Here is a 25,821-nt window from a genome sequence, read left to right on the forward strand (position 1 = left end):
CTTGGACATAGGCGCCTGGCCGCGCTCCAAGAAATGGCGGTGACCTGCTCCGAGGGCAAACGGCATAGACGTACCTGCGCAGCTTGATGCTGGAGAAAAGCAAGAGAAGCCCTGAGCACACGGCAAGGGCCACGTAAACGACCACGTTGACGTATGGCCGGGGCAAGTAGCATATCTCCGTGTGGTAATTCAACGTATCGCCGCCCGCTGAAAATGAGAGCAACTGCACCGCGGGCCGCTTGATGCCCATGGCCATGCTGATGGACTTGACAGTGACTTCCCGCGTGGCGTCCAGGTGCTGCACGTCACAGTAGTCGTGGTCGTCGCCCGAGTAAATCAAGTCTGGCTGGATGAGGCCCAAAAGCTCGGCCAGCACTTCGGCCGTCAACTCCAGCTGGTCATCAGGGTCGTTCCAGAAAACCTTCCGCAAGACTTTCTAGGTGAACAGACCAAAAGGGCTTGAAATATTATATTCCGCCCCGAGACCAACAATAGTGCCCGGAGATGGGATAATACGTCCCAGTAAGCATGTAATACCCACTAATCAATACTACTGTACAGTAATTGAAAAACACAAACATACTGCCCTGTATTCAGATAATACTGCCCAGTAATTAAATACTACCGCAATAGTTCCCACAGGTCGAACAATACTACCCACGGATTAAAAATGCTGCTCAGATATGAAGACTAATGAGTCCAGATCATCACATTATATTACTGCGAAGAAGCAAGCCATAAATTTCAAAGACGCCAAGTTATCATTCCCCAAAGAAGAACCATATCTCCCAGGGATTTCAGCAAGAAACACAGAAAAACATTTCTTCGAACTAAAATATAATGACTATCCCGAAGAACTCCAATGATGCCCCAAAGACCAATCATGGTATCGGCTGGGAGTGCTCGCCAGAATGACCCAGATCCCCGACACAACAACGCACACCCAGCACTCTACAAAAAGCTTGTTCTACGCATAGTATCCGTTCATTGTTCGAATCGAAATCGCTCGAATCAAAGTCATTCTAATCAAAATCATGGCCCGCAAAATCATTGCTCAAATAAATCATGGCCCGCAAAATCATTGCTCAAATAAATCATTGCTCAAATAAATCATTGCTCAAATCAAAATCATTACTCTATTAAATCATTGCTCAAATCAAAATCATTACTCAAATAAATCATTGCTCAAATAAATCAATGCTCAAATCAAAATCATGACTCGCAAATACGCCCATTGATTGCCAGTGCAATCTGCTCCAGACTGGCAATGCGCATGCGGGCAGACCAGCATAGACGAAACCACCAGAAGCCGTTCGAAAGCCCAAAAGCCCGGAATCCTGCGCATCCAAAAAAAAAACAAGAACAGCAAAAACCAAAAATTTCAATCAATCAAATGCCTGCTTTTGGAATCCCCACCCCCCACGCGTCAAACCTCACCAGTCCCCCACCCCGGAGCAATATATGAATAGTCCTCCGGTTCGCATGGTATGCGCACGCGGGCCGACATCGAAAATTTTGCAGGCTGGTCGGCCCTACTCTCCGCAGTTGCTAACCACTGCACATCGTCAGAAAAGCGTAAGACATATCATAAAATGAACAGAACCCTCGCCTTTGTCTCGGTGGCCGCGGCCGGCGTGCTTGCATACGCCGCCTACTTCGACTACAACAGAAGATCATCGCCCGAGTTCAGAAAGAACTTGAAGAAAAGACAGGTCAAGCAGCAGAAATCCGCGGCCAAGCAGCAGGAGGAGCTGCGCAAGTCCTTGATGCTCACTGTCAAGAAGGCCTTGACCGAGGACTTGGCCGCAAACCCCATCCCCACGGACTTGTCGAAAAAAGAGGAGTTTTTCATGGAGCAGGTGGCCACCGGCGAGCAGTTGGCCAACAACCCAACTACGAAGGTGGACGCGGCCTTGCGTTTCTACAAGGCCTTGGCCGTGTACCCCAACCCTACTGACATCATGGGCATCTACCAGAAAACCGTGCCGGAGGACGTCTACGAGTTGTTGGTGATGATGATTGCCATCCAGCCTCCGGCCACAATCACCAATATCATTGGAGGTGCCGCTGGGGTTTCTGGCGCTGCCGCTGCCGCGGAGGCTGCTGCTGCTGCTGTTGCTGACGAGGAGACCAAGCCCTCGGAAGTCGACTTGGATTAATGACGTCATGACCTGGAGTCCGTGTTTTTATTAGATGTACATAGGGGCCCGGCCCTTCCTTTTTTTCTAGCTAATAGAAACTGCACCGAATGTTTTGAGATGCTGCCGGGCTTGCGGCTTGTAAGACGAGTGCTATGTGACCGTTCCTGAAAGAGATGGGTGTGGGTCACGTGGGCCGGTCGACGAATGGCAGGACACAGGGCCTGAACCGGGTGGTCGAGGTGTTGCACGAAGCAGTGGGTGTTTTGCTGACAGTGCATTTGCTGACAGGGCAAGACAAGAGATTTTCTTTGAAAGTGCAAATATTGAATATTTGCTGACCGTGCAAGAGGTGGAATTTTCGCTGAAAGTGCAAGTTTTGGACATTTGCTGACTCCAATACTTTTTTTTTGGCTGACGTATCTGATTGAAGGAGCAAAAGTATACAATTAACATATATAACCTTCAACACAGGTCCCACATACGTACCAAGTGTCGAAACTCGGCCCGTATCTGTTTACGTATTGAGTATTATGTCATCAATTTCTAGGATAAGTCTCCTGTAGAAGCCGTTACAACTCAGAAGGTTGGAGAGGACTAAAGGAGCTCACTTCCTGCGACTCGCCACGTCTTCGAGCGTCTTGAAAATCGCGATGACGAACCAATTCAAATTTGTTCAGTTTGCCAAAGAGTAACAGTGCAAGTTGTTGTATTTTTGCTGAAAGCGCATGACACTGCTGAGTGAGTTTTGGCGAAAGTACGTCATGGAGTACTTTTCTGGAATAGAACTTTTAAAACAGTTGCCTGGAAAATACGCGTAATTTTCATCAATTAAACTTTTCACCAATAAGCCATTATTTAAACTTTTCACCAATACATACGCGGCGTTTTACAAAAGTGCAATGTTTTCCTCCACTGGATGTTTCACCAATCTAAAATCTATTTCGCCGAGTTTATATTCTCAAGATTTTGCTGGATGCAAATTTTTACATTTTCCCCGAAATTGCAATCAAATGAATTCTTTGGGAATGCAACATAGTCGCTGCTTTGCTGGAAGTGCATGTGGGGAATCTCTTAAATACACTCACTAGGAGCTTTGCTGAAACCAGACTTACTGGATATTTGCCTTATACGTGAAACAGCGTGTTTACATGCATTTTGCTAGCTTTTGCTGAAAGCACAATCTACTCCACACTTTGCGATGTGTCATAATCGACGTTTCGCTGGTGCGGCTCAGCCCTCCTGGGCAAACACATCAGGAAATGTCTTCTCTACGCGCTTGTTTCTGCACACCCGGCCAATACACGAGCCGCAGCCGCGTCGCTTCAGCAGGCAATAATAGCACTGTGTGATGGGACAGCTGTTCAGAAAAAAACCACGTCTCGATTTTCGGCGAAATTGGCCTCTTTCAAAACCCCAGTTCAGTCTTTTCTTATCTTCAGTGCACGAAATGCTTTACACCCTCCTTTCACTTGCGTGCATTGCCGGGGCTTCCAGCTCACTTTCATTCAACCGGCTGCAAATGACCAATTCGCTGGCCTTGAGAAACACCACACATTTCGCCAATGTTTCCCAGCCGTACCCATACAGCACCCTGAGCTCTGCAGCAGACTTCCAGTACATGGGCGTGGCACTCGGCGGCTGGCTTTTGTTGGAGCCGTTCATCACCCCGTCGCTATTCTTGGCTTTTAATGAGACCTCTCGAAACTCCTCTGACATCCCCACGGACGAGTACACATATTGCCAGCAGTTGGGGAGAGTCGAGGCCGCCAAAAGACTCGAAACCCATTGGCTGGGCTTCTATAACGAGTCGGATTTCCGGGACATCAAGTCGTATGGCTTCAACATGGTGCGCATTCCTATAGGCTACTGGGCGTTCGACATGCTCGACGACGATCCCTATGTGAGCGGCGCCCAGGCGTACTTGGACTTGGCCATCGACTGGGCCCACAAATACGACTTGAAAGTGTGGATCGATTTGCACGGCGCGCCGGGTTCTCAGAATGGCTTTGACAACTCGGGCCGTTTCTTGGACCATGTTCCCGGCTGGCAGAACTCACTGACCAACATCGAGCTCACGGAGCTGGTGCTTCGGCAAATATACGAGAAGTACGGCGGCGCGTCCTTTTCCGAGCGCTACAACGACACTATCATCGGGATCGAGGTGCTCAATGAACCCTTTGGGCCGAAGTTATCGATGGCGGACTTGGAACTGTTCTATACCAACACGTATCTTGACGCCCGGTTGCTCCAGGCCACCAACAACACCATTGTGTTCCACGACGCGTTCCAGGCCCTGGGTTACTGGGATGGGTTCTTGAACTCCACGGGCAACATGCCGGGCCGGTTGCAAAACTACAACATCTTGATCGACCACCACCACTATGAGATTTTTTTTCCTGCGCAGCTTAGCAGCAACATCTCCGAGCACATTTCCAGTATCCGGCACTTTGCCTCGGGCATCTATGACGAAAGACACGCACACCCTGCTGTTGTCGGCGAGTGGAGTGCGGCGCTCACCGACTGCACCCCATGGCTCAACACCGTCGGCCGTGGTTCAAGATGGGAAGGCACAGCTCCTTTCGAAAACGACCCCATTAATATCACGTCTATTGGCAACTGCTCGGACATCAACAACTGGGCACTGTGGTCTGCCAAGCACAAGGAAAACACCCGCAAGTATATTGAGATCCAGCTTGACCAGTACGAGTCCAAGCTGAACGGGTGGATTTTTTGGACATACAAGACGGAAACCACCATAGAATGGGATTTCCGGCGTTTGGCTCAGTTTGGCCTTTTCCCACAGCCGTTCTCGGACAGGCAGTACATTGTGAATGGCACAGACACCAAACCTGAAACCAGCGGGGGGCGTGTCTTGGAGCTGTGTGCGAGTTTTTTGCTTTGTGGGCTTGTAGTCTTTGTGATGGCTTTCTCATTTTGATTCTCTTTTTCTTGAGAAGAAGTTTGTTATTTCAACAGCCGGCTCAATACCTGTGGTACTGTTTGGTGACTCTTATGGTTGGTTAATTTTACCAACAGCTATTTTCTAGCCACTTTTTAGCTTCATGGTGTTGAATCAGCTGCTGCGAATTTCAAAAAGCTGCTTCTGTATAGATTGTTGTCTAGTAGCTTGTTGGTTTCCAATTAATTGTCTTTTGTTCAGATTGTCGCATAACCACATTTCTCTTTTATGCACATGGTGTTCCACATAGTAGCCTTTGTCTGAGCAGTTTTGGCTTGGAGGCTCCTACTAACGAAATTGGTATTTCGGACTTCAAATTAGCCTCTGCCTCGGTCTGACTAGCCTCTTATGATCCACTTATCTCCCTTAAAACATATCTTGCTCAAACCCAACCAATTAGTCGGCACTTCTCGAATCGAACCGCTCCTGTATAGCCAGATGCTAATTGAATGCAGCAGTCACGTGCCCTCGAGCGATCGCTGTCGTCCGCCTAGACAACGGTAATAGTCACAGCTCGCAAATTTTCACACTCCCTATAACAAACTCGAACATGTCTGTGAACGTCGCTATCATCGGTGCTGGAGTCGTGGGCTCTGCTTTCATCAACCAATTGAAAAACTTGAAGTCGTCGGTCGCCTTCCATGTCGTGTACTTGGCCAGAAACTCGAAAGAGGCTATTGTCTCGAAAGACTACCTGCCAGTTGACTTGCTGTCGTACAAGACCGCTGCTGCAGGACCAGCATTGGCCATGGCCGACTTGGCTGCTTTCTTGAAAGCCTCGCCAAAGCCTACCATTTTGATTGACAACACATCTAACGCTGCCGTTGCCGATTTCTACCCCAGTTTCATCAAACAGGGTATCTCCATTGCGACGCCCAACAAAAAGGCATTCTCTTCTGACTTGGCCACTTGGAATGAGATTTTTGCCAACTCTGCTGCTCCAGGTGGTGGCTTAGTGTACCACGAGGCCACTGTAGGTGCAGGCTTGCCCATCATCGGTCCTTTGAGAGACTTGGTGGCCACCGGGGACAAGGTGGAGAAGATCGAGGGAATTTTGTCCGGGTCCTTGTCGTACATCTTCAACTCGCTCTCCACAAGCGAGGCTTCGTCCACAAAGTTCTCTGACGTCGTGAACGTCGCCAAAGAGTTGGGCTACCTCGAACCAGACCCCAGAGACGACTTGAACGGTATGGACTTTGCCAGAAAGGTCACCATCTTGGCCAGAATCGCTGGTTTTGAGGTCGAATCTCCTTCTTCTTTCGCCGTGGACTCGCTTGTGCCTCAGGAGTTAGAGGCTTGTACCTCAGGTGCTGACTTTTTGGAGAAGCTCCCTAACTTCGACGTGGACTTCCAGAAGCGCAAGGACGATGCTTTGGCTGAGAACAAGGTCTTGAGATACGTCGGACAAGTCGACTTCAAGGCCAACAAGGTTTCTGTGGGTATTGCCAAGTACGATTTCGACCACCCCTTCGCTTCCTTGAAGGGCTCTGACAACGTTGTCTCTTTCAAGACCGAAAGATACACCAACCCATTGATCATTCAAGGTGCTGGTGCCGGTGCCGAGGTCACTGCCCACGGCGTTTTGGCCGATGCCCTCAAGATCGCCGAGAGAATCGCTGCCTAGACGTAATACTCACGAGTGTTTAGATCAATTTACATCCCAACAACATACGCTGCGTCGTAGTCTTCCTGCAAGAACTTTGATGCATCGCGGAAAACCTGTCTCAAGAAGCTTTCGTCTCTGCAACATTCTCTAAACTTTAGCAAGACTCTCTGCGAATCAAGAATACTGTTTTTCCCACTTTGTTCGGTGCCTGGATTTACAAAGGTGTTCATCCGAAGTATGTGCACGTTGTTTGGTGCCATGGAAAACTCGCCGTTATCTCTTAGCTCAACGATGTACGCTCCACTTTTGTGGATGAATTGTGCGTACTTAAATGTAGGTTTTCCCCAGCTGTAAGAGATCTCAATTGGATCTTTCAGGAAGAAGGACGTGCCGCGGTTGTCGAGAAGGAAATCCGCAACCTTTAAGAAATGAAGGTGGAAGTAAAACCTGTTTGTTTTGAGGATTTCTAAGTCCTTGAACTCAGTATCCTGCAACGGGTTTACTGCTAATTTGAGGTCAACAAAGGAATGGAAAGGGTTAATTTCCGGTATTGTACAAACCTCTCTCCAAGGAGTTTCGACAAGCTTGAGTCCGTACCTCTCACAAAAGCGTGACCAGTTTATGACTGTCTCATCAATAAACTTGGTAGTTGTACTGAGCCACTGAAGTCGGATATGATAACAGTGTTCCGGATTATGTACACTATCATAGTGCACATCAAGCAACTCGGGCCTGAAGGACTTTCCAGAAGGATCGCAGTTATACTTCACATGTTTGCTGATCATAAATTTCTTGCGTCTTCTTACTGTTTGAGACTCAGTTAAGGAAGATGCTTCACTTTCTGGTAGGTGATAGTGCGAGACAGTTTTTTTCAACTCAGCTTGGCTGTCCCCCGTACTTGTCACTGAATTAGCTCGCGTAAGAGAGGGGGTGTTGGGGGCCATCGATAAAGGTGTTTGTGGTGCCGTCGAAATTGGAGATCTCCCTTCCTTGTTAGCCTTTTGTTCTTTGAAGTCATTTAGTTCCTTATTTCCCATTTGTTCCTTATTGTCTTTTGACTCCTTGAGTTCCTTTGCCTCTTCTGTTGCGTGAGGCTGCTTTTTCAGGAACCAACTTTTCTTCGCGGCTCTCGCTTTATACGTCTGATCCACAAACTCGTCATGAAACTCGTAAAAGTAATGACCATCTAAGAAGCCATGTCTATTCTCAACATGGCAGAATAAGTTTTTGTCCATCAAACTTTGACCGTAATCAGTTGCGGCCTCTCGGCTGTCAATATTATCAAACAGGTTTATAATCCAAGTCACAAGATCACATCCAAGAAAACAATGGGGGTGCAACTTGAAGTGCCAAGTTCTATCGACCAATTTCAAACCTCCTTCAGTTTGCAATTCTTGTGCTAACTGGGAAAGCTTGATGTTCGTATTGAACCGCAGCCCATCTGTGATCATAAGAGAGTTCGATGGCTTTGTTCCGCTTAAATTATAGTACTCGGCCTGTTCATTCAAAAAGTCGTGTAGATTACCAGTGTAGAAGTGAATTTCTGGAAAAAACTCTTCCTTGCTTTTGGTAGTGTCCTCATTCTTCCTATATCTGCCTCTTTCGATAAGCGCAATCAATTTTCTCAATCCTTCGAGACGTATTTCCTCTTCAGATAATTTCTCGTTCGTTATTTGATAGGCGTTAGCTGAAATAGGACCGGGAATTACGACAAATTTCATTTGGCGGAAGTGTCGATTTGTTTCAGGGACTGCATCCTCGTATCCGGCAATGAGCTGATCCATTTGATTCCAATTAAAGTACTGGAAAATTGAGTCACGCTCTGTGACCTTGGATGGAGTGTACTCATCAGCATATCTTGTTCTGATCAAAGGCTTATGCTTGCTTTTTGAGAGATGTGATCCTAGCAGAATTCTCATTTTCTCCTCGCTTTTCACTCTTTTGTAAAGCTGCACGTTCAAAGATCCATTGTAGTCGAGAAAAATCCTGTGGATTTCCTCATTCAACGATAGGTATATGCGAGCACCAGCGCAATCTCCTGATGGAAAATATTTTATGATACCTTCAGGGTACCCTCCGGACTTCCGTTCGGCTTCGAATCTCTTCACCTTATCACCATAGCAGATCTGGAAGCCGAGGGCAAGTCTAAGGCGGATCATCTCTCGCATGAGATCCTTCATCGTCTTGAGCTCAAGCCGGTTTTCCCAGTTAAGAGTCACGACATAGATTTGAAACGTATACTCGGTCTCCATTTGAGAGCTGGTGGGAAATAAGGTGGTGCCTATTGGCAAGGCTGCTGGGGCCTTGAACGAGCGCCACTTGAACATTCTTCTCTTGATCTTTGGAGGGAACACATCGGCCCAGCGACTGCACTGCGCCGCTACTTCCGGCTGAGGTTCCGAGGGGTTGTCAACCGACATCCAGTAAGGGTTATTTTCTTCTCTTTCTGAAACCTCGATGTCAAAGGCGGATTTCCGTTTTTCAGTGGAGGAGAGGCTCTTGTTGAGCTCGCGTTTTCGCGTTTGCTGATTAGCTCTAGAAGACTTGGAGATTTCATTTCGCAAATTCGCGTCGGCCGTGACCCTCAGGACCTTGGCCCCTTGGTTTGAAGTTTCACTCAAGCTGCTCAGACTGCGAGCCGTCTTGACGGCAGAAGTGGTGGTGGCAGGGCTGGCGGCTCTCCTCGACTTGCTTCCCACATCTTCGCCCGTCTTGTTCAAGGTGTACAATGTCGACAACGCAGAGTTGGCCATGGAAATGTGGGTGACCAAGCCGTTGACCGAGGAGTTTGTGGTTGAGACGTTGGTGGCTGCGCGCTGCGCAGAAGCCATGCTGTCGTCCGCTTTCCGCATGAGCGAGAGCGTGGCAGAGATTTTCTGCAGCGGGAGGCCCCTGTCCTTTCGCTTCAGGAAGCGGTGCTTGACGATCAAGGGTTTTTTGTTGACGGGGCTGAACACGGTGTCGTCGTAGTCGTTCATGGACTCGACGACAGGGACATTGTCGCTGAAGTGGATGCGGTCGAGCAGCACGTCCTTGACCTCGTTCTCCATGAGGCCCATCATCTGCAACTCGTAGATCTTGCAGCGCGGGATCCACTGGGACGATGTCTGGGCGGCCGCGCCGTAGAAGGACATGTCGCACCACTTGGGGACGCAGTGGCACACGTCGCCCCTGTCGGAGCGGTAGCGGAACAAGGGCACGGTGTGGAGAGGCGGCTGGCTCAAGCACACGATGTCCAAAGCGCAGTCGAGGCTGAACATCTTCTTGGAGGTGTCGAGCATGAGCTCGTGGTCCACGTCGAAGAGCCCCGTGCCCGGGGTGACCATCACCAAGTGGTTGATGGTGTGGCGCAAGTCCGTGTTGCGGTAGCGGTCACTCACTAGCGCCAAGCTGAGGTTGATGGCCTCGAGCAAGTTGCCCTTGACCGCCGGGCACGGCTCGCCCCGGATCTTGTATTCCGCAGCGTCCAAGCGGAGCAAGATGTCGCGCTTGAAGTTGGCGAACTCGAGGCGCAAGTTGGCCATGATCTTGTCCCACATGAACACGCTGACCTGGTCCACCACCACGCGGTAGTAGTCCTGGCAGCGGGCCGGGCGCTCGCCAGCGCCTAGCGAGGTCCACGGCGCACGCGTGGAGTCCACGGTGGTGAAGAGCACGATGGTGATGGCGTGGTGCGCGTTGGTGGCGCGCCACTTGTGGAAGATCATGGGGAAGAGCGTGTTGACGAGCTTGTGGAACATGATCTCGCCGTTCTCCTCGAAGTGCCACATCTCGCGCGAGAGCTGCACCAAGAACACGAGCTTGGCGCTCTCGGAGCGGAACACGATGCTGGTGTCGCTGCCGACGTACCCGCTGAAGCGCTTGCGCCCGTCCTTGAACACGCCGCGCACGGCCCCGATGCGGCTGCCCATGAAGCTGACGCGCTGGTCCACGTGGCAGCACGTGCCCACCATTTCCGACAGGAGGCTCCACTGCGAGTCGCGCGACAAGTTGACGTCGCGGATGTGGATCTCCACGCTGTCGAGCTGCACGGCGCCGGCGGCCGCCACGGCCCGCACCTGCACCGCGGCCCGCGGCGGTACGTCCAAGAGTTTCTGGAGCCCCGCGGCTAACGAGATCTGGAACCCGGGCTTGGCTTTGCTGGCGCCCAGCGCGCCGCCCGGCGGCCGCGTCACCACGCTGTCCGGACGCACCACAAACACGAGTTTCTGCCCACTTCCGCCGTCCCTGCGCACGGGCTGGAGCTCGTAGAGCCCGCCCACCACGACGCCGGGGAACGCGGCCGGGTCCACCATCACGTCCTGCGCATACGACGCCGGCTCGTGGAACCACACGGTCAACTGGGCGGGCTCGGTCAAGGGGGCGGATTCGGGCAGGTGGGCGGGTTCATCGTGGGCGCGCCCGGCCGCCGGGGTGGCTACAGGCGGCCCTCTCTGGGAGGCCCGTGCGGACGTGTCGCCCACGCTTCTGGAATGGCTCAAGCCCGGCGTCGGGAGATGCGCCAGCGGCTCGGAAAAGACGCGGGCGGCGGCGCTGGTGCCGGCCCCGGCGGGCGGCCGCGTTTTGCCGACGATCAACGTCGAGCCGGCGGTGTTCATGTGGCCGGCCGAGCGGCCTGTGCGGTGCAAAGAGGCCTGGCGCAAGTGCTCGGTGCCGGGGGGGCCGTGCCGTAGATACTGCGAGAGGTCGGTGTCATTTGCGGTGGGCGCGGCGCTTCTGTGGCGGGCGTGCTGCATGGCGGCGGGGGTTGGGTGTTGGGTTGGGGGGAAGGGGGTTGGCAATAGCCGGGCTGGAGCAGGTGGGTGGAGTAGTTGGGGCCAGGGCCGCGGGTTCCAGGGCCGCGGGTTCCAGGGCCGCGGGTTCCAGGGCCGCTTTTTAGGGCCGCGCTTTTTAGGGCCGCGCCATGGAGCCTGGAGTGCGGGGCCAGGATAGCGCCGGTGGTGATGGGCTTGCACCAGGCACGGATGATGGGGTCTGGGTGTAGATCAAGGGCCTGGTCTGGAAGTAGATTATGGGGCTGGAGTAGGTAAACATTGTGAGGCTGGATTGGGTAAACATTGTGGGCCTGAATGAGTAAACATTGTGGTCTGTATCAGGCATAGATTCTGGGGCCTGGATTGGATGTAGTTTATGAGTCTGGTTTGGGTGTAGTTTATGAGTCTGGTTTGGGTGTAGTTTATGAGTCTGGTTTGGGTGTAGATTGTGGGGCTGGTTCGGGTGTAGACTATGAGTCTGAACTGGGTATAAGCTGTAGGCCTGGTTTTGTCTCTGGACGCTGGGGCCTGGATTGGGTATAGATAATGGGTCTGGTTCGGGTATAGATTGTGGGTCTGGTTCGAGTATGAATGTGGGCCTGGTTGTGTGTAGAATGCGGTCCTAGATTAGGTAAAGATTGTGGGGCGGGATTAGATATTGATGTGGGCCTAAATTTTAGGTTCTGGACATGGTGCCTGGATTGCGTGCAGATTAAGGTGTCTGTATCAGGCACATATTATGAGTCTGAAGTGGGTATAAGATGTAGGCCTGGATTAGTCTCTGGACGCTGGGGCCTGGATTGGGTCTAGATCATGTGCCTGAATTGGGTATTAATTGTGTGTCTGGATTAGGTATAGACTATGGGGCCTGGATTGGGTATAGATTGTGGGCCTGAATGAGGTATGGATCATGGGCCTAGTTGAGTATAGATCATGGGCCTGGGCTAGATGTAGATCATGGGCCTGAACTGGGTATAAGCTGTAGGCCTGGTTTTGTCTCTGGGCGCTGGGGCCTGGATTGAGTCTAGACAATGGGTCTAAATCGGGTATAGATTATAGGCCCGGATCGGGTGTAGATTGCGGTCCTGGATTGGGTAAAGATTGTGGGGCTGGAATTGACATTCAGGCGGGCCTGAATGGGTGTAGATTTTGGAACCTATGTTAGGCATTAATTATGGGCCTGAATTAGGTATAGAAAGACCTAGTTGAGTGTGGATTATAGGGCCTGAAATTTCGTCTCTGGATTTTGGGGCATGGATTGGGTATAGATCTTGGGGTCTGGACTACATGTCGTAAACCTCGGTTTGGTGTAGATTGTGGGCTTCGACTAGGTGTTGATTGTGGGCCTCAATTGTAGGTTCTAACGTTGTGCCTTAGGTATGGATCATGTGCCTGGATTGGGTATTGATCATTTGCCTGATTGGGTATTGACTATGGGCCTGGATGAGGCATTGACTACGGGCCTGGATTAGTCCCGGATTTTGGGCCTGAATTTTAGTCCCTAGGATGGGCCTGATTGGGCCTGGCTTCATGATATCAATTTGTGTTTCAGATCCTGGCGCCTATGTGGCTGCAAAATGTTTCCATATAGAAGACACCGATATCGCACTTCCTTGGTATCACCCCTGAAACCTATCTCTTGAAACATAGTACGCTAGTGCCATTCGCCCACCTGGGCTCCTGATCATGGAATCCAGCTCTGGGAAAAACACTGCTTTTGAAGACTGGAAACAGTTCAAACATTCGGGGTCTGCCCTGTATATAAATGCACTAGCTGGCCCCTACATGTTGTGGCTGCAAATGGTTTCTAGATCAAAAGCGCCCAAAACATGGTGCTTCTTTGATGACGTTTTGGTGATAGTGCTTTTTTGATTGATTTTTGCTAAGAGCGCTTTTTTGATGTTTCTTGTACAATGCTTCGCTTGTGGTGTTTCGTTTATGAGGCTTCTCACACTGTGCCTCTTTTATGGTGTTTCTTTTGTAGTGCTTATTTCGGACGACCTGAATATTAAGGCCTAGAAAATAGTGCCTTTTCTGTATCCTCAAAATCGAAAGTTGCAGCTGCAGTGCCTGATATTAGGCCGTAATTCTAGGTTTGGGACTGTAACTTTATCTTCAATATTTTGGGTTCGGGGATATGGTTCTGGCTTGTCGGGCCGTTATATAGCTGCATAGTTCCTAGACAAGAAAGTTCCGTGTGCCTACTGAATGGTGTCTGGATTTTCTTTTTAAAGTATTCCCGGACAGAAAAGTGTCTAAACAATAGTCTCTGTAATATCGCTCCAATTCCGATGACCTGGAATATTACACTGGGCCTATAGTCCTTGGGTCAAGAGCCTCGATTATACGCATGCGCCTTGCCTCCAGCCCAGATCTCTCAAGAATAAGGCCACCTGGCCAAATTATTAGCTTACAGAGAATGTGGGTCTTTCAATTAGTCTCTCTGTTGCTACCATAAAATTCGGAACGACAAGTCTCATTTGCCAATCCACGAAGGGTGGGTTTATCTTTTTGGATTCACAGACAGGGCAGCCAATGCGAAAGCATTCTAATATGAAAGTCGTCTAATACTGAACCAAAAAGCACAATATCGCTTTGCAACTAGTGAGTAAGCTCAAGAAATCGGGGTTGGTCTGGTGACTGTCACGCTTGCCGAGGCTGAAACCACCTGTGCCCGCTCCTCGAACAGGACTCTAAGCCATCAACATGATCACAAAACGCAACTCACAAAATCAGTGTGATTGTCCGTGATCTTTATTCAACGAAAGAAGAAACTTGAGTTGCGAGTTATCCCACTCGCATCTATATGTGCACAGAATATAAGACTCGCCATTCTTTTTGTTTCAGAATTTTCTTCGAACCTTGAGATGCCTGGTAGCCCCCAAATTTAATTTCCACGGCATTTCTGGAAGTTCAAATTTTTAGCTTGGTGAACTCAAAAAGACATCTTTCTCTTTTTCAGCAAATACTCAAATACAGACAGACACGCTGAGCAACGTGAACAAGAGACCAGCGACGTCAAATAATATTGCCAAAAGAGCAGTGTGCTTCTTTGCTTCCTTGTTATATTTTGGTCCAACGGAAAATTGAGATCGGTATGATCAGGCACACTCGCTATTCTGCCTCGTCACCATGGATGAGTATAGGGCACCAGCCATCTGTCAGTGTCATATTTACGTGAAGCCATAAGCATCCATTGAGCTACTAAATAAATACCGCTCCGTGGGGCAAAAATATTGCCCATACGATAAGTTGTTACTGGATATTTCTAAAAACGGAGTTTCTGCTCAATCAGGCCTTAGTCCGAACTTTACTCCCAAAGCCCTTGTGGCTTTTGCAACCCTCTTTTCAAAGATTCATAGGGTACTATATTACTTTGAATCATTTCTTTCAACTCCCTATGCTCCACTCTCTTTCAAAATTTCCGAAAAAAGTAGGAGCTTAATATCTCGGAGCGTTTCTGTTACAACATATGCTGCCCCTCTTCTCTCTGTGTTATAATCCATTGCAATCTACAATTTTCACACTAAGTGAATACCCATGATCCAGCCCGAAAACTCAGCAGAGTGGAAATTCTAGATTATTTCGAGGCTGGGCCTTTCTGCCTCCTTTGACTGAGCTTTTGAAAATCGTGGAAAGACATCTTCTCATTGACGCAGCATGGTGGTGTACTAAGCGTCATCTGATGAACACACTTTAATAAATCAAGTATCCCCCTGTGCTTCTAAAGGCCCCTGGTATCAGCGTCTCCCTCGAGGTAGTTATTTTCATCTTATAAGAGTCCCTACTGATTCAAAGACTTCATGTGATGTTCCTTTTCATGTGATCAGACAGATATAGGATTCCAAAGTCATTTAATATCAGTACCAACCACGAAGATGTGTTGGAGATTTCCGGCTCGTGTTTCCTCATGATGTCTCATTCTGTGATCGGTAGAAGTTGCATTTTTTCAGGTTCTTCTCTTTTGTTGTCCACCGAAAGGTCTATTTTGAGGCATCATGGTGATACCCATGTAAATTTCTACCTCCAAATAGCGGCCGCACGTGTTAAACCAACTTCGAACAATTTCATACAACTCCTCTATGTCAAAAGCTCTTTGGTCAGCTGTGCCTCACTTCCTTTATTACGCCTTTGCATCCGAAGATCTTAGAGTGTATTTGGATTCTACATGTAGTTGAGCGAAGCAGTCGCATATACCAAATCAAATGTACCTGCTATGATTCAAAAGAGAGGAAGTGGGCTCAGGTGCTCTTTATCATGTCGTTGACACACATGAACTGCCTGCGCTTGCATATGATCTCAAGAATCCATAAATCAACTCAGTAGTCTGTAACTTGACTACATGTCTTCATCTTCAGGTTTGTCAGCAAATAACTCTTGCCTTGACAAGAACACTCAGGATGACCTCTTGGGTCCCAGAAACAGAAAAGTCTACCCAACAAAAGAAAGGCATATTACGTATGAGTCGAAACACAGTTAGTGTCGAGCAAACGAGGGTTTCTTGAATGAATACAGCCACCGTTCTAAATCAATCACTCGAAAAGAATCTATTATATGGCCCTTTACTAGGCCTCCGATAGTTCATCACATCTCTGCCTTTGTCATCAATTTGGATTCGAGCCGCGCTTCTATACATCTTCGTGCCAAGACAGGGCGTACAATGCAAGCCCACTCAGGCGTCAAAAGCTCCTCTATGATACTTCCAGATCGTGGGGTCCTCCCACACATCAGAAAGTAGTTCTATAATATGATCAGCTTCTTCACAAGCGGCCCCATGCGAACCGTCTCAAAACGCACTAGCAATGCGCCGGCACCACAAATTCCTCCAAGAACCACCCGTGGAATCTGCAGTCGCCCGAGAGCTCCGGGTGGAACAGGGTGCCCAATATGTTTCCCTGTCTTACAGCAACCACCAAGCCGTTTTCCAAGATGGAGAACCTGCACCGGCTCGTCGTTTAGGCATGTCGCCGTGATCGTGGCGCCGTCTACAAGCGCCGCACCGGACTGCAACTTTGGGCCTACGGCTTGCATCTCCACGGCACGCGCAGATTGCGCCCGCAGGCTCTTCACTCCAGAAACCACCGGCGCACGGATAAAGACGGTGCGGAACTCGCCGAGACCCGGCGCAAAAGAGCCAAAGTCACGTGGCGCGTCGAACAGGTCGAGCTGCCGGCCAAACGCGTTCCGTGTCACGCGGATCGACATGGCGCCAAGCGCCTTTTGATGCGGGCGGCCATTGCAGATCTCGCTGGCGAGGAAAATGAGCCCGGCGCAGGTGCCCCAGACCGGGCGATTCCGGGCAAACTCCACCAACGGCTGCAACATCCCGGTTCTTTCCGCAATGAGCGACATGCTGGTAGACTCGCCGCCCGGAACCACAAGCGCATGGCACTTCTGCAACTGTTGAGGTGTGCGCACGGCAAGAAACTCGAACTGGTGCTTGGCAAGGCGGGGCAACTGCGAGGCCTCTGCCAAATACTCCAAGTGCTCTGAGAAGGCGCCTTGGAGGGCCAACACTCCCACGGTATAGAGAGGCGTGCTGCTCATGTTTGTGAGAATATGCGGTGGATGTCTGATCTGACAAGCGGGATGTCCAAACGAACTCTTTGGTGGGTCTGGGCAGGCTGCGCACGTGACTTGCAGAATGGGTGGCTAGATGGCTCGAACACACTCGAACAGAACGGGCCAGCAGAAGCGGGTTCAGGAAATGAAGTGGCAAAACGGACGGGCACGGCCGCGCGACTTGAGATGCGTTTTAGGGCGCGTGCTCGTCTACGCGCTAAATGCATCTTGACGCAGTCTAGCGGATTTATCTTGTGGGCGACTGAGACGGTGCCCTGCAGGGCAAGAGTCAGCGAGCTGACGAGTCAGCGAGAGCCGCTGACTCGTGCCAGTGGCAAGTCATGCCCCTAACCCTTCCCAAATTCAGAAAGCATGCACACTGGCGGGCTTCCCCGCGATTTGCATTTGTAGTGACGGCTCCCAAGAACAGGCGGGTATGGCGGATGTGTCTAGGACACTGATTGCACAAACCAAAATAACCTACTGTGTGCACAAGAAACACTAGCCGATGGCAAGACAGCGTTCCCACGCTCTGCCACGCCACCGCTTTAGCATCTCCGCCAACTTTATGGACAAGACCATTCCGGAACGCTCTGCATGTGCACTCCTGATGCCTTTTTTGCGCTTCATTCGCAGAAAACAACCGGCGTTTTCGTCAAGCCCTGCGTCTCTCTGCAGAGCACAGGTGGCATTGTGCACGTCCCGCATTTTGCCTTCGGCTTGTTCTTGGCGCACAAATGATTGATTCGCCCGTGAGTCACGTTATCGGGCTCAGGTTGAAAAAGTCACCCAACGCACCACCCTTAAAACCACGAGAGTTTCCACCCCTGTTTTCCCTCCCGAAACACGAAAACAAAACACACAACACTAATAAGCACCTACTCACTATGTCGGACTTCAAGATTAAGGCAGGCTTGGCCCAGATGTTGAAAGGCGGCGTCATCATGGACGTCGTCAATGTGGAACAGGCTGTGATTGCAGAGCGGGCCGGTGCATGTGCCGTGATGGCGTTGGAAAGAATCCCCGCAGACATGCGGGCCTCGGGCCAGGTGTGCCGCATGTCGGACCCCCACATGATCAAGGCTATCATGGCAGCAGTGTCCATCCCAGTGATGGCAAAGGTGCGCATTGGCCATTTCGTCGAGGCACAGGTGCTTCAGGAATTGGGCGTCGACTACATTGACGAGTCCGAGGTGCTCACGCCTGCAGACTGGGAACACCACATCGAGAAAGACACCTTCAAGGTGCCGTTTGTATGCGGCGCCAAGGATTTGGGCGAGGCGCTCAGAAGAGTCAACGAGGGCGCGGCCATGTTGAGAACCAAGGGCGAGGCCGGCACAGGCGACATTTCCGAGGCCATCAAGCACGTGCGCAAAGTCAAGGCCCAGATCGCCCAGCTTTTGGCCCACAAGGACAACGCGGCGTTCATCGAGGACACCGCCAAGACCTACCGCGTGCCGGTGTCGTTGCTCCAGGACTTGATTGACAACGAGGGCAAATTGCCAGTGGTCAACTTTGCCGCCGGAGGCGTGGCCACGCCTGGCGACGCAGCCATCTGCATGCAGTTGGGTTGTGACGGAGTATTTGTCGGGTCCGGGATCTTCAAGTCGGACAACCCCGAGAAGTTGGCCAAGGCCGTGGTGGACGCCGTGACCCACTACGACGACCCCAAGAAGATCTTGGAGGTGTCCACCGACTTGGGCCAGTTGATGTTCGGCACGAGCATCCAGTCTATTTCCGAGGACCAGAGATTGGCGGGCCGCTAGACGAGCCGACTGCGCTTCTGAACATGCCTCTGGGGCATGCAGTCGTTGTGAGGAGTCCGTGTTTGATGTATTTTAATGAACGGTCGATGAAAGCGGGTTGTGGATGTGTGGCGCAGGGGAGCGGTCGGTGAAGAAGGTCGGTGAAGAACGCCTGAGAAGAAGGTCCTTGAAATGGGATGTCGAAGATTCGATGGCTGATCTGCGTCTGAGGATCTGGGTCTTAGTGTTAAGAGTCTGATCTTGGTCCTAGTATCTGAGTCTCAGTGTTAAGAACCTGATCTGACCCTGAGTATCTGACCCTGAGTATCTGACCCTGAGTATCTGACCCTGAGTATCTGACCTGAGTATCTGACCTGAGTCTCTGTCTCAATGTTTAGAACCTGAGTATTTGAGTCTGAGCATCTGGGTCGGAATATCTAAGTCTGAGTCTAGCGGTCTCAGAAACATGGCGCCCGGTGACATCCGAATGACTTTCGGAACTGTGTTTGACCGCAGGATTCCTATATCAGTGTAGTTTCCGGGCTACTTTCTGGCCTACATAAGTGAGCCCGTCAGCCCGGGTTCAAGCATCCTAATACACGATTTTATGGACTGGTGTCAAGGACGTCACATATGAAGGAGCCACTGGCACGTTGAAATTCGTGCTTGGGCCCGGCAGAAAGACGACGGATGGGCGATTTTGCTTCCACGGCTGATTTCCGGAAGCCATCCGCCCAATTCTAGCTTGGCTAATTTGCAATGTCAATCTGCAAACACAATCGAGATATCACGGATCATATATTGACAACTAGTTGCCGGAACTCCTTCTTTAAACAATACGTACACAGTCTCTGAAGAAAAAAAATACTCCTGACCCCAACCACTACAAAAACAGCAAGAACTAAGGAAAGCCTCGAGCAAAATCAAGCCAGGACCACTGGTTCTTAATCAGAAGCATGGGCTTGCAGTCAATTTCTGAAGCTCACGGCATCATACGAGGTATCGCCCAAGAACATATCGGCCCGAGAGTAATGATGTTCTCTCCATCTACAATCTTACCGCGCAAAAAGTCAAAAAAGGTCTTTCATTTATCTTCATATTACATTAAACTCGCAATGTCAGGCGCCCTCCAGGGGCTCCCCTGGGCCCGGCCAGGCCTACTTTCCCCATCTCGCGTTATGCCCCGAACGGGACCAACATATAAAATTTACCAAAGTCCTGAATCTGCCTTGGGGTCATTAGAAGGTCACTGCAGAAAAACATCAGACAAGACGCTGCGTACATTCTCTTTGTCCTGCTCAATAGCCACGATTTCACTAACAAACCGACGCAAATCCGGAGGCACTCGGTCTATGCCCAAATCGTCCGTGCAGACGAAAAGAACATCTGGCCGGAGATCCTTGAGAAGATGGAAGTACCCGTCTATGTTGGAGCATTTCAAAAGCTTGTAGTTGCGAATCAAGGTCAGGGGCAACTCGTAAAGCGCTCCATTTTCGCTGGACTCGATCTGGCACGCGAGGTCATCCACAGAAAGATACGGAGGAAGGATGAATGTGACATTCTCGGATGAAAGAAGCATCTCATTTAATGGCAATCCCAGATTCAACACGGAGTGCAGAAGAGTAACGGTGATCGACTTGTTTCGGTACTGGCGTCTTCTCGATAAGGCCACCCCGCCGTCCTTTGCATCCAGAGGACTTTTACTGTCACTTTGCCCTTTGAGCACACCGTAGAGTTTATACGAAATTGCTGCGACGGAAGACGCGACCAAGATCGCCGCTAGCATCCTTGGCGATTTCTTTCGGGCCATGAATGCTTGTGTTGCTAAATCGGAGACGTGAGCGCTGTTGTTGTTGATGTTGTTTTCGTTCAGTGAATCAAAATAGATAATGTGAGAACAGTCATGAGGAACCAGCCGGTGGTAATTGGTCACACTTGTTTGGCACTCTTGCAGTGGAGAGTATGCGTGGCTTCTGCAGCTGGAGACGTGCGCTGCAGTGTGGAGAATTTTGTTGGTCCAGCAAAATGCACCTGCCCGAGCCGCACGCGCAAATCTTGGGGTACGTTGTGCATATAAGCACGGCACAGGCAGCTCTAGAGAATCCGGGGATGTAAGACGCTGTGGGTGGATTGTTGGGAAGCCAAAGCCCATGCAGCTGCACAAGTATAAGGAGTGAGACAGAGGTGAAACACGGCTCAAACATTTCTTTTTCGGCTCACTATTTCAGGCGACAAACTTATTCCATGAGCCCATACTTCACGTGGGTTCAGTCATGGACTCCGTCAAAAGCCCCTGACTCTCATACTTCAATTCCGTGGATTAATTGGAGCGGCTTCATTCTTCGTGTATATTAACTAACTCTTGCGTAGGTTTCTGAAATTAATGCCCATCGGCCGGCTGGGTCTCTGTTTGTTTCAAACAAATGTTCATCTCTTCTTCGTCCAAGGACGTAATGTAGAGACATTTTCTCAAAAGCTCCTCGTCCACTGCAAAGTCGTAGTTTTGCGACCACTCAATAGATTGAGAAAGCGACTTTACAATGTGCACGGAGGTCCTGAATCTGGCGAAGTTGATCATCTTCTCCACCTCGGCACCAGCCATGCTGCCCATGGTGGAGTCACCTTGCGTCACACTCAATTCACAACTATCCTCGTTTGTAGTTGTCGACGTGTTTTTCGCCAGCTCTTTCTTCTTCACGTATTTCGGCCTCTCTGCATTGAAAATCAAATCGGAGAGATACAAGCCCAAGAACGGAATGCACCCTTTTGAAGGTTTAATCTGGTTGGTGCTCACACGCATGCTGACAAAATTCTTCAAAGGCGATGTCACTTTCTCCAAGTGTTTCAAAGCCAAAATGTCGCTCGGATCTATGCTGTCCCATGTGCTTTGCAACTTGCTCACCTTTCCACTAGTAAGAGCCAAGACCACCTGCATTAATGAAGAGAAGTTCTGCATCTCGTAGCTGTGATAGGCAACATGGATGAATCGGGTCGCAACTTCGCATCTTTCTTCTTGGGTCTTGGTCAACAAAATCTCCGATATGATCCAGTTCACGACAAGGTTGAAACGTGCGATCACAAGGTTGACGCCCTTGTTCTTATTGTAGTACTCGTCGTTCACAATGATTTCCAACCAACTGTTCACGGGAGTCAAATCTTTGTTCCACTGCAACTCGATGAGCTCTTTCCAGTCGATGTCTTGCATCATGTCACGCTCGATCATAGTGAAGTGCTCTGCGATGGCTCGAGGGGTGTAGCTCAAAATAAATGAAACATGGCTGCCAGCGGCCAAAACTTGTTTCACAGTAAGGTTCTCGGTAGCGAGCTGGTACACGTCCAAGACAAGCTTTGGGTTCAAAAGCGAATCTGGAGTGCTGCTCTCGCTATTGGGTACGGTCGTGGGAGCCCCATTGGAAGTTGGCTGAGACAAAAGTAACGTGGATCTGCTTCTCTTCTTGATAGGGGTTATCGGCCTGTTTTTCAACTCGTACTCTATGTCCGAGGAGTACCCAATTACGTCTTCGGTATTGGCGTTGTTGATCTCATCGAGAATATCGTCTGTGTCGTGGAATACATCGTCGGAGTCGGGCGGAGACACGGACTGGGAAGTTTCAAGCAAACCATTGTTAACGGCCTGTTGCCCTTCGTCTTTAGCCTTGTTATTAGTCCCCATCACTGGTTCTGGAGTAGAAGACAATAGGACTGTGTCAATTGCCCCCTTCTGCGCAGCATCTCCTACGCTTTCCCTCTCCACATCGCTCTTGACAGTCGCTGCTCTTTCGACGATCTTGCCTTCATTCAGAAAAGCCGTTTGCGGCCTCTCCGCATCCTCAGCATTTGGCTGCGTGGTGTCCCGGTGCATATCTAGAATTTCGGAGCTGTTGTACCTTCCCTCGAGCTTGAACAAGGCGTACTGAATAGGGTTCTTGGTGGTGAACGTCTCATCTGGAATGGAGGCCAATTCCCTGAGAATGTTGTTGTTCATTCCCGGGATCGCAACTGACGCCGAGGACATTCTGATGCTGTCGTCCGCCGAGTCCTGGACACAGAGTTGTTCCTTCACAACAGCGTTGGAGAACACGGAGCTCAAGGAAAGATCAACCAACTTGCCGGAGTCGTCTTGCACAAACGCCCGCGTGCTTGTTGACGCATAGCTTTCATGCACCAGGTTGAAGGGTAGTTCCATCAAAGCACAGAGCGCACTCACCCTGCTGTTCTTTTTGATCAAGGAAGAAGTTCGCGAGAGGTGAGAAGCCATGGAAATTTTCACCCTCTGGCCGCTTGCGGAGATGTTGGAGGACGTGGACAACCTCGTGAAAATCAGGTTTTGGGGGTTCCCGTCCTGGGCCAACCGTCTCAAGTCGTGGTAGCCGTGTTTTTTCTTGAGGTTGGCGCTGTGCTGGTCGCTCTCCGAGTGCTCGGAAGACGCCGACAACGCCGAGTCGTAGCTCATGTACGACTTCATGGACCTGTGTGTATGGAAGGAGTCGCTGGAGTTTCGCAAGAGAGACGGGGCGGCCTTGCCCAAGGAGCCCGCGGCAAACTGGTGGTGCAAACTGAAGCGCTGGGCACGCTTTCTCTTGAGCGACTGCGGGCTGATGGCGATGCCCAAGTCCAAGACCTCCTTGTCATACCGGTCCGCGTCGCTGGAGTCGAAGTCGCTGGAGCGGTTTTCCGGGCGGCTGTTCTGGGGGCGTGCCGGGCCCATGTCGTTGGCGTCGCCACTTGTGTCGTAGAACTGCGTTCCAGGCCTCGCGGAGGAGTCGCAGAGCAGCGCGGAGTTGTCGAGGAAGAGATTGCCGTCGTCGTTCCAGTTGATGCTGGTGACCTTGCCGGCAAACGACGAGTGCTTGGACTGCTTGGAGAGCTCGATGGCCGCGGAGCCGAGGGAGTCGTGCGGCCGCAGCCGCAGCAGGCCGGCCAAGTCGCGCGGGCGGTCGCCGATGCTGCTCTGGCTGAAGAGATTGTCGATTTTCTCGATGTTCAACTCAGAAATGTCCTGGATGGACAGGTCCTTGGTGGTTGCGGCAGAAGCGCGGGTCCTGTCCTTCTCCAGAGCCGTGGGCATGGGCGCCCCGGCGATGTTCTCGGAAGGCGATAGCGCAATGGACCTCCTGTCGACGGCGTCCGGGGCGCTCTTCTGCGAAACGGCCGGCGGCGTGTCGGCGATGTAGTAGCGGATAACGAACTCCAACTCGTCGACGATGCGAGCGCTGAGCACGTCCACGCGGGCGGCGATTTCGCGCGGCGCGTTGGCGTACGTGGGCGCGTGCTCAAAGGCAGTGTCGATGGGGGTGTCCAAGTCCGGCTCCGGCGAGAACGTGGACTTGTCGCTGCGCATGTCCGGCGAGTACAAGGCCCGGGTCCAGTCCTCGACTATGCGCTTGAGGGACTTCCTGCGGCCGGGCTCGGCCAAGTCGTGCGGCGCGGGCGGCTGAGGGTCGGCCCGCCCGCCGAGGCCCGTGTTCTCGAGCGGCGCGAGCGGCACGACCGCGGCGATTCTCGGGCTCGGGAGCTTGACGCGGCCGTTGGTGGCGAAGCCCGGCCGCACGGGGCCGGCGGCGCGCGGGGTGTTCTGGTGCACGGCCGTCGTCTTCTTCAACGCTAGCGACGAGTCCTTGAGGTTCATGTGGTTGTGTTTCGGGGCCACGGGCTCTCGACGCGCGGCAAGCGGCGTTGGGGCCGCGCCGGCCGCGCCGCGCCGCGTGTGGAACGCGGCCATCTTGGTGTCGAGCGACACGCGAGACGACTGGTGCTGGCTGACCAAGTTGCTGATGGGGAGGGGCCCGTTTTCGGGGCTGGCCACGCCGTCCGGCCAGGGGCCCCGGTGGTGCGGCTTCGGGTCGTAGAGCGAGAGCATGGCCAGGCGCCGGAAGGAGGGGTTCGTGTGGAGAGACACCTCGGTGCTGGACTTGGGGAGCCGCCGGGCCTCGAAGTACTCGGGCGCCATGGGCAAGGGCACGGCGAAGACCGGCGTGGACGCGTCGCGCGCGGCCGCCGCGCCAAAGAACTCCGCGAGCTGCGCGAGCCAGTGGGTCTTCAAGTCGGCAAGCACCTTGACCTCGAACGCCATGCCGCTGTGCACGAGGCGCAGCTCGCCGGTGATGTGGTTGAGGCGGCGCGCGAACATGTCGCAGAGCCGCGCGTCCGGCCGGAAGTCGTCGAGGAAGTAGTTCAAGATCCAGTGGCGCAACACCACGAACGTGCGGAGAAGCACCAGCTGGCCCAACTTCTGCCGCGGCGGCAGGCCGGAGCCGATGTACTGCAACGCCCACACGAGCCGCGTGAGGAGCAACGTGAGCACGGCCGCCGCGTCCGTGAACGTGCGGTACGTGAGGAAAAAGTCGCAGATGAGGTTGTAGTCGATCACCTCCGGCGACGTGAGCTGCACCACCAACGCGCGGAGCGTGGCGTGGAGCAACACCTCGGGCTGCTTGCCGTCGAACTTGGCCACCGCACTCTGGTCCGCCCGCAAGCATGGGAAGTACCGCACGTCGTCGAAAATGCTCTCGTTGAGGCTGTTGTATGCAAGCCGGGCCTCGTGTGCGGCCGGGGCGCCGCTGCTGTGCTCGTCTGGACCAGCGCTCTGCTGTTTGCCGCCCGCCTGCTCGGGCGTTGCCGCCGGGCCGGCGGCGGGAGGGGGCACGGGGCCGGCGCCCGGCCCGGCGGAGCAGTGGCCGCCAAGAAACCCGCCGTTGGCGCCGCTTTGTGCACTGCCGGGCCGGGCGCTAAAGAGCCCCGCGGCCTCCGGGGCACTGGCCACTTCGAGATCGTGCCCAAGCCTGCTGATGGCGTCGTTGAAACTCTCGCAAAAAGTGCCGTCTTCGCTCACGCTGCGCTCGGGAAGACTCGCGCTGCAGCTCGGGGCCTGGTGCATGCTGGAACCGCCGAGGGGGGCGTATCACAAACAGATACGTATACAGATGGGGCACGGCCGTGGAGGCGCAGAAGAACGCAGGGGGGGGTCTCAAAAAACGGGGCTTTGGGGGTCCTGCGCGAGAGTCGGTTCTCTGTTTCGTCTGTCCGGGGGGAGGTGGCCAGGGTGCCGGTGCTG

The 25,821-nt window shown here is 52.0% G+C and overlaps 9 protein-coding genes across 9 annotated transcripts; 4 read left to right on the top strand and 5 right to left on the bottom strand.

Annotated features, from left to right (window-relative positions):
* Positions 1–1,274: 1,274 nt before the first annotated feature.
* TOM20 (Tom20p) lies at positions 1,275–2,644 on the top strand. Its single transcript, XM_018855574.1, has one exon. It carries the CDS (start codon positions 1,488–1,490, stop codon positions 2,157–2,159), a length of 672 nt encoding a protein of 223 aa, XP_018714300.1. The 5' UTR covers positions 1,275–1,487; the 3' UTR covers positions 2,160–2,644.
* A 1,115-nt stretch (positions 2,645–3,759) lies between these two features.
* EXG2 (glucan exo-1,3-beta-glucosidase) lies at positions 3,760–5,188 on the top strand (the record flags this gene model as incomplete). Its single annotated transcript, XM_018858580.1, has 2 exons — positions 3,760–5,008; positions 5,178–5,188. 2 exons carry the CDS (start codon positions 3,760–3,762, stop codon positions 5,186–5,188), a joined length of 1,260 nt encoding a protein of 419 aa, XP_018714301.1.
* A 462-nt stretch (positions 5,189–5,650) lies between these two features.
* On the top strand, positions 5,651–6,724 carry HOM6 (homoserine dehydrogenase; the record flags this gene model as incomplete). The annotated part of the gene is made up of 1 exon (XM_018856659.1): positions 5,651–6,724. The coding sequence occupies one exon, from the start codon at positions 5,651–5,653 to the stop codon at positions 6,722–6,724; it is 1,074 nt and encodes a 357-aa protein (XP_018714302.1).
* Positions 6,725–6,753: 29 nt separating this feature from the next.
* On the bottom strand, positions 6,754–11,442 carry IML1 (Iml1p; the record flags this gene model as incomplete). Its single annotated transcript, XM_018856563.1, has 2 exons — positions 6,754–7,687; positions 7,766–11,442. The coding sequence occupies 2 exons, from the start codon at positions 11,440–11,442 to the stop codon at positions 6,754–6,756; spliced, it is 4,611 nt and encodes a 1,536-aa protein (XP_018714303.1).
* A 54-nt stretch (positions 11,443–11,496) lies between these two features.
* METBIDRAFT_30216 (uncharacterized protein) lies at positions 11,497–12,146 on the bottom strand. Its single transcript, XM_018855575.1, has one exon. It carries the CDS (start codon positions 11,804–11,806, stop codon positions 11,597–11,599), a length of 210 nt encoding a protein of 69 aa, XP_018714304.1. The 5' UTR covers positions 11,807–12,146; the 3' UTR covers positions 11,497–11,596.
* A 4,110-nt stretch (positions 12,147–16,256) lies between these two features.
* SNO1 (putative pyridoxal 5'-phosphate synthase) lies at positions 16,257–17,007 on the bottom strand (the record flags this gene model as incomplete). The annotated part of the gene is made up of 3 exons (XM_018858581.1): positions 16,257–16,398; positions 16,483–16,484; positions 16,531–17,007. The coding sequence occupies 3 exons, from the start codon at positions 17,005–17,007 to the stop codon at positions 16,257–16,259; spliced, it is 621 nt and encodes a 206-aa protein (XP_018714305.1).
* Positions 17,008–17,909: 902 nt separating this feature from the next.
* On the top strand, positions 17,910–18,788 carry SNZ1 (pyridoxine biosynthesis protein; the record flags this gene model as incomplete). Its single annotated transcript, XM_018858582.1, has 1 exon — positions 17,910–18,788. One exon carries the CDS (start codon positions 17,910–17,912, stop codon positions 18,786–18,788), a length of 879 nt encoding a protein of 292 aa, XP_018714306.1.
* Positions 18,789–20,013: 1,225 nt separating this feature from the next.
* Positions 20,014–20,577, bottom strand: PEX22 (Pex22p; the record flags this gene model as incomplete). The annotated part of the gene is made up of 1 exon (XM_018856646.1): positions 20,014–20,577. One exon carries the CDS (start codon positions 20,575–20,577, stop codon positions 20,014–20,016), a length of 564 nt encoding a protein of 187 aa, XP_018714307.1.
* A 570-nt stretch (positions 20,578–21,147) lies between these two features.
* LTE1 (mitotic regulator) lies at positions 21,148–25,644 on the bottom strand (the record flags this gene model as incomplete). Its single annotated transcript, XM_018858583.1, has 5 exons — positions 21,148–21,370; positions 21,437–22,368; positions 22,444–24,100; positions 24,122–25,285; positions 25,457–25,644. The coding sequence occupies 5 exons, from the start codon at positions 25,642–25,644 to the stop codon at positions 21,148–21,150; spliced, it is 4,164 nt and encodes a 1,387-aa protein (XP_018714308.1).
* Between the last annotated feature and the right edge of the window lie 177 nt (positions 25,645–25,821).

Source organism: Metschnikowia bicuspidata (assembly GCF_001664035.1).
Source record: "Metschnikowia bicuspidata var. bicuspidata NRRL YB-4993 chromosome Unknown METBIscaffold_1, whole genome shotgun sequence".
Classification (NCBI taxonomy): domain Eukaryota; kingdom Fungi; phylum Ascomycota; class Pichiomycetes; order Serinales; family Metschnikowiaceae; genus Metschnikowia; species Metschnikowia bicuspidata.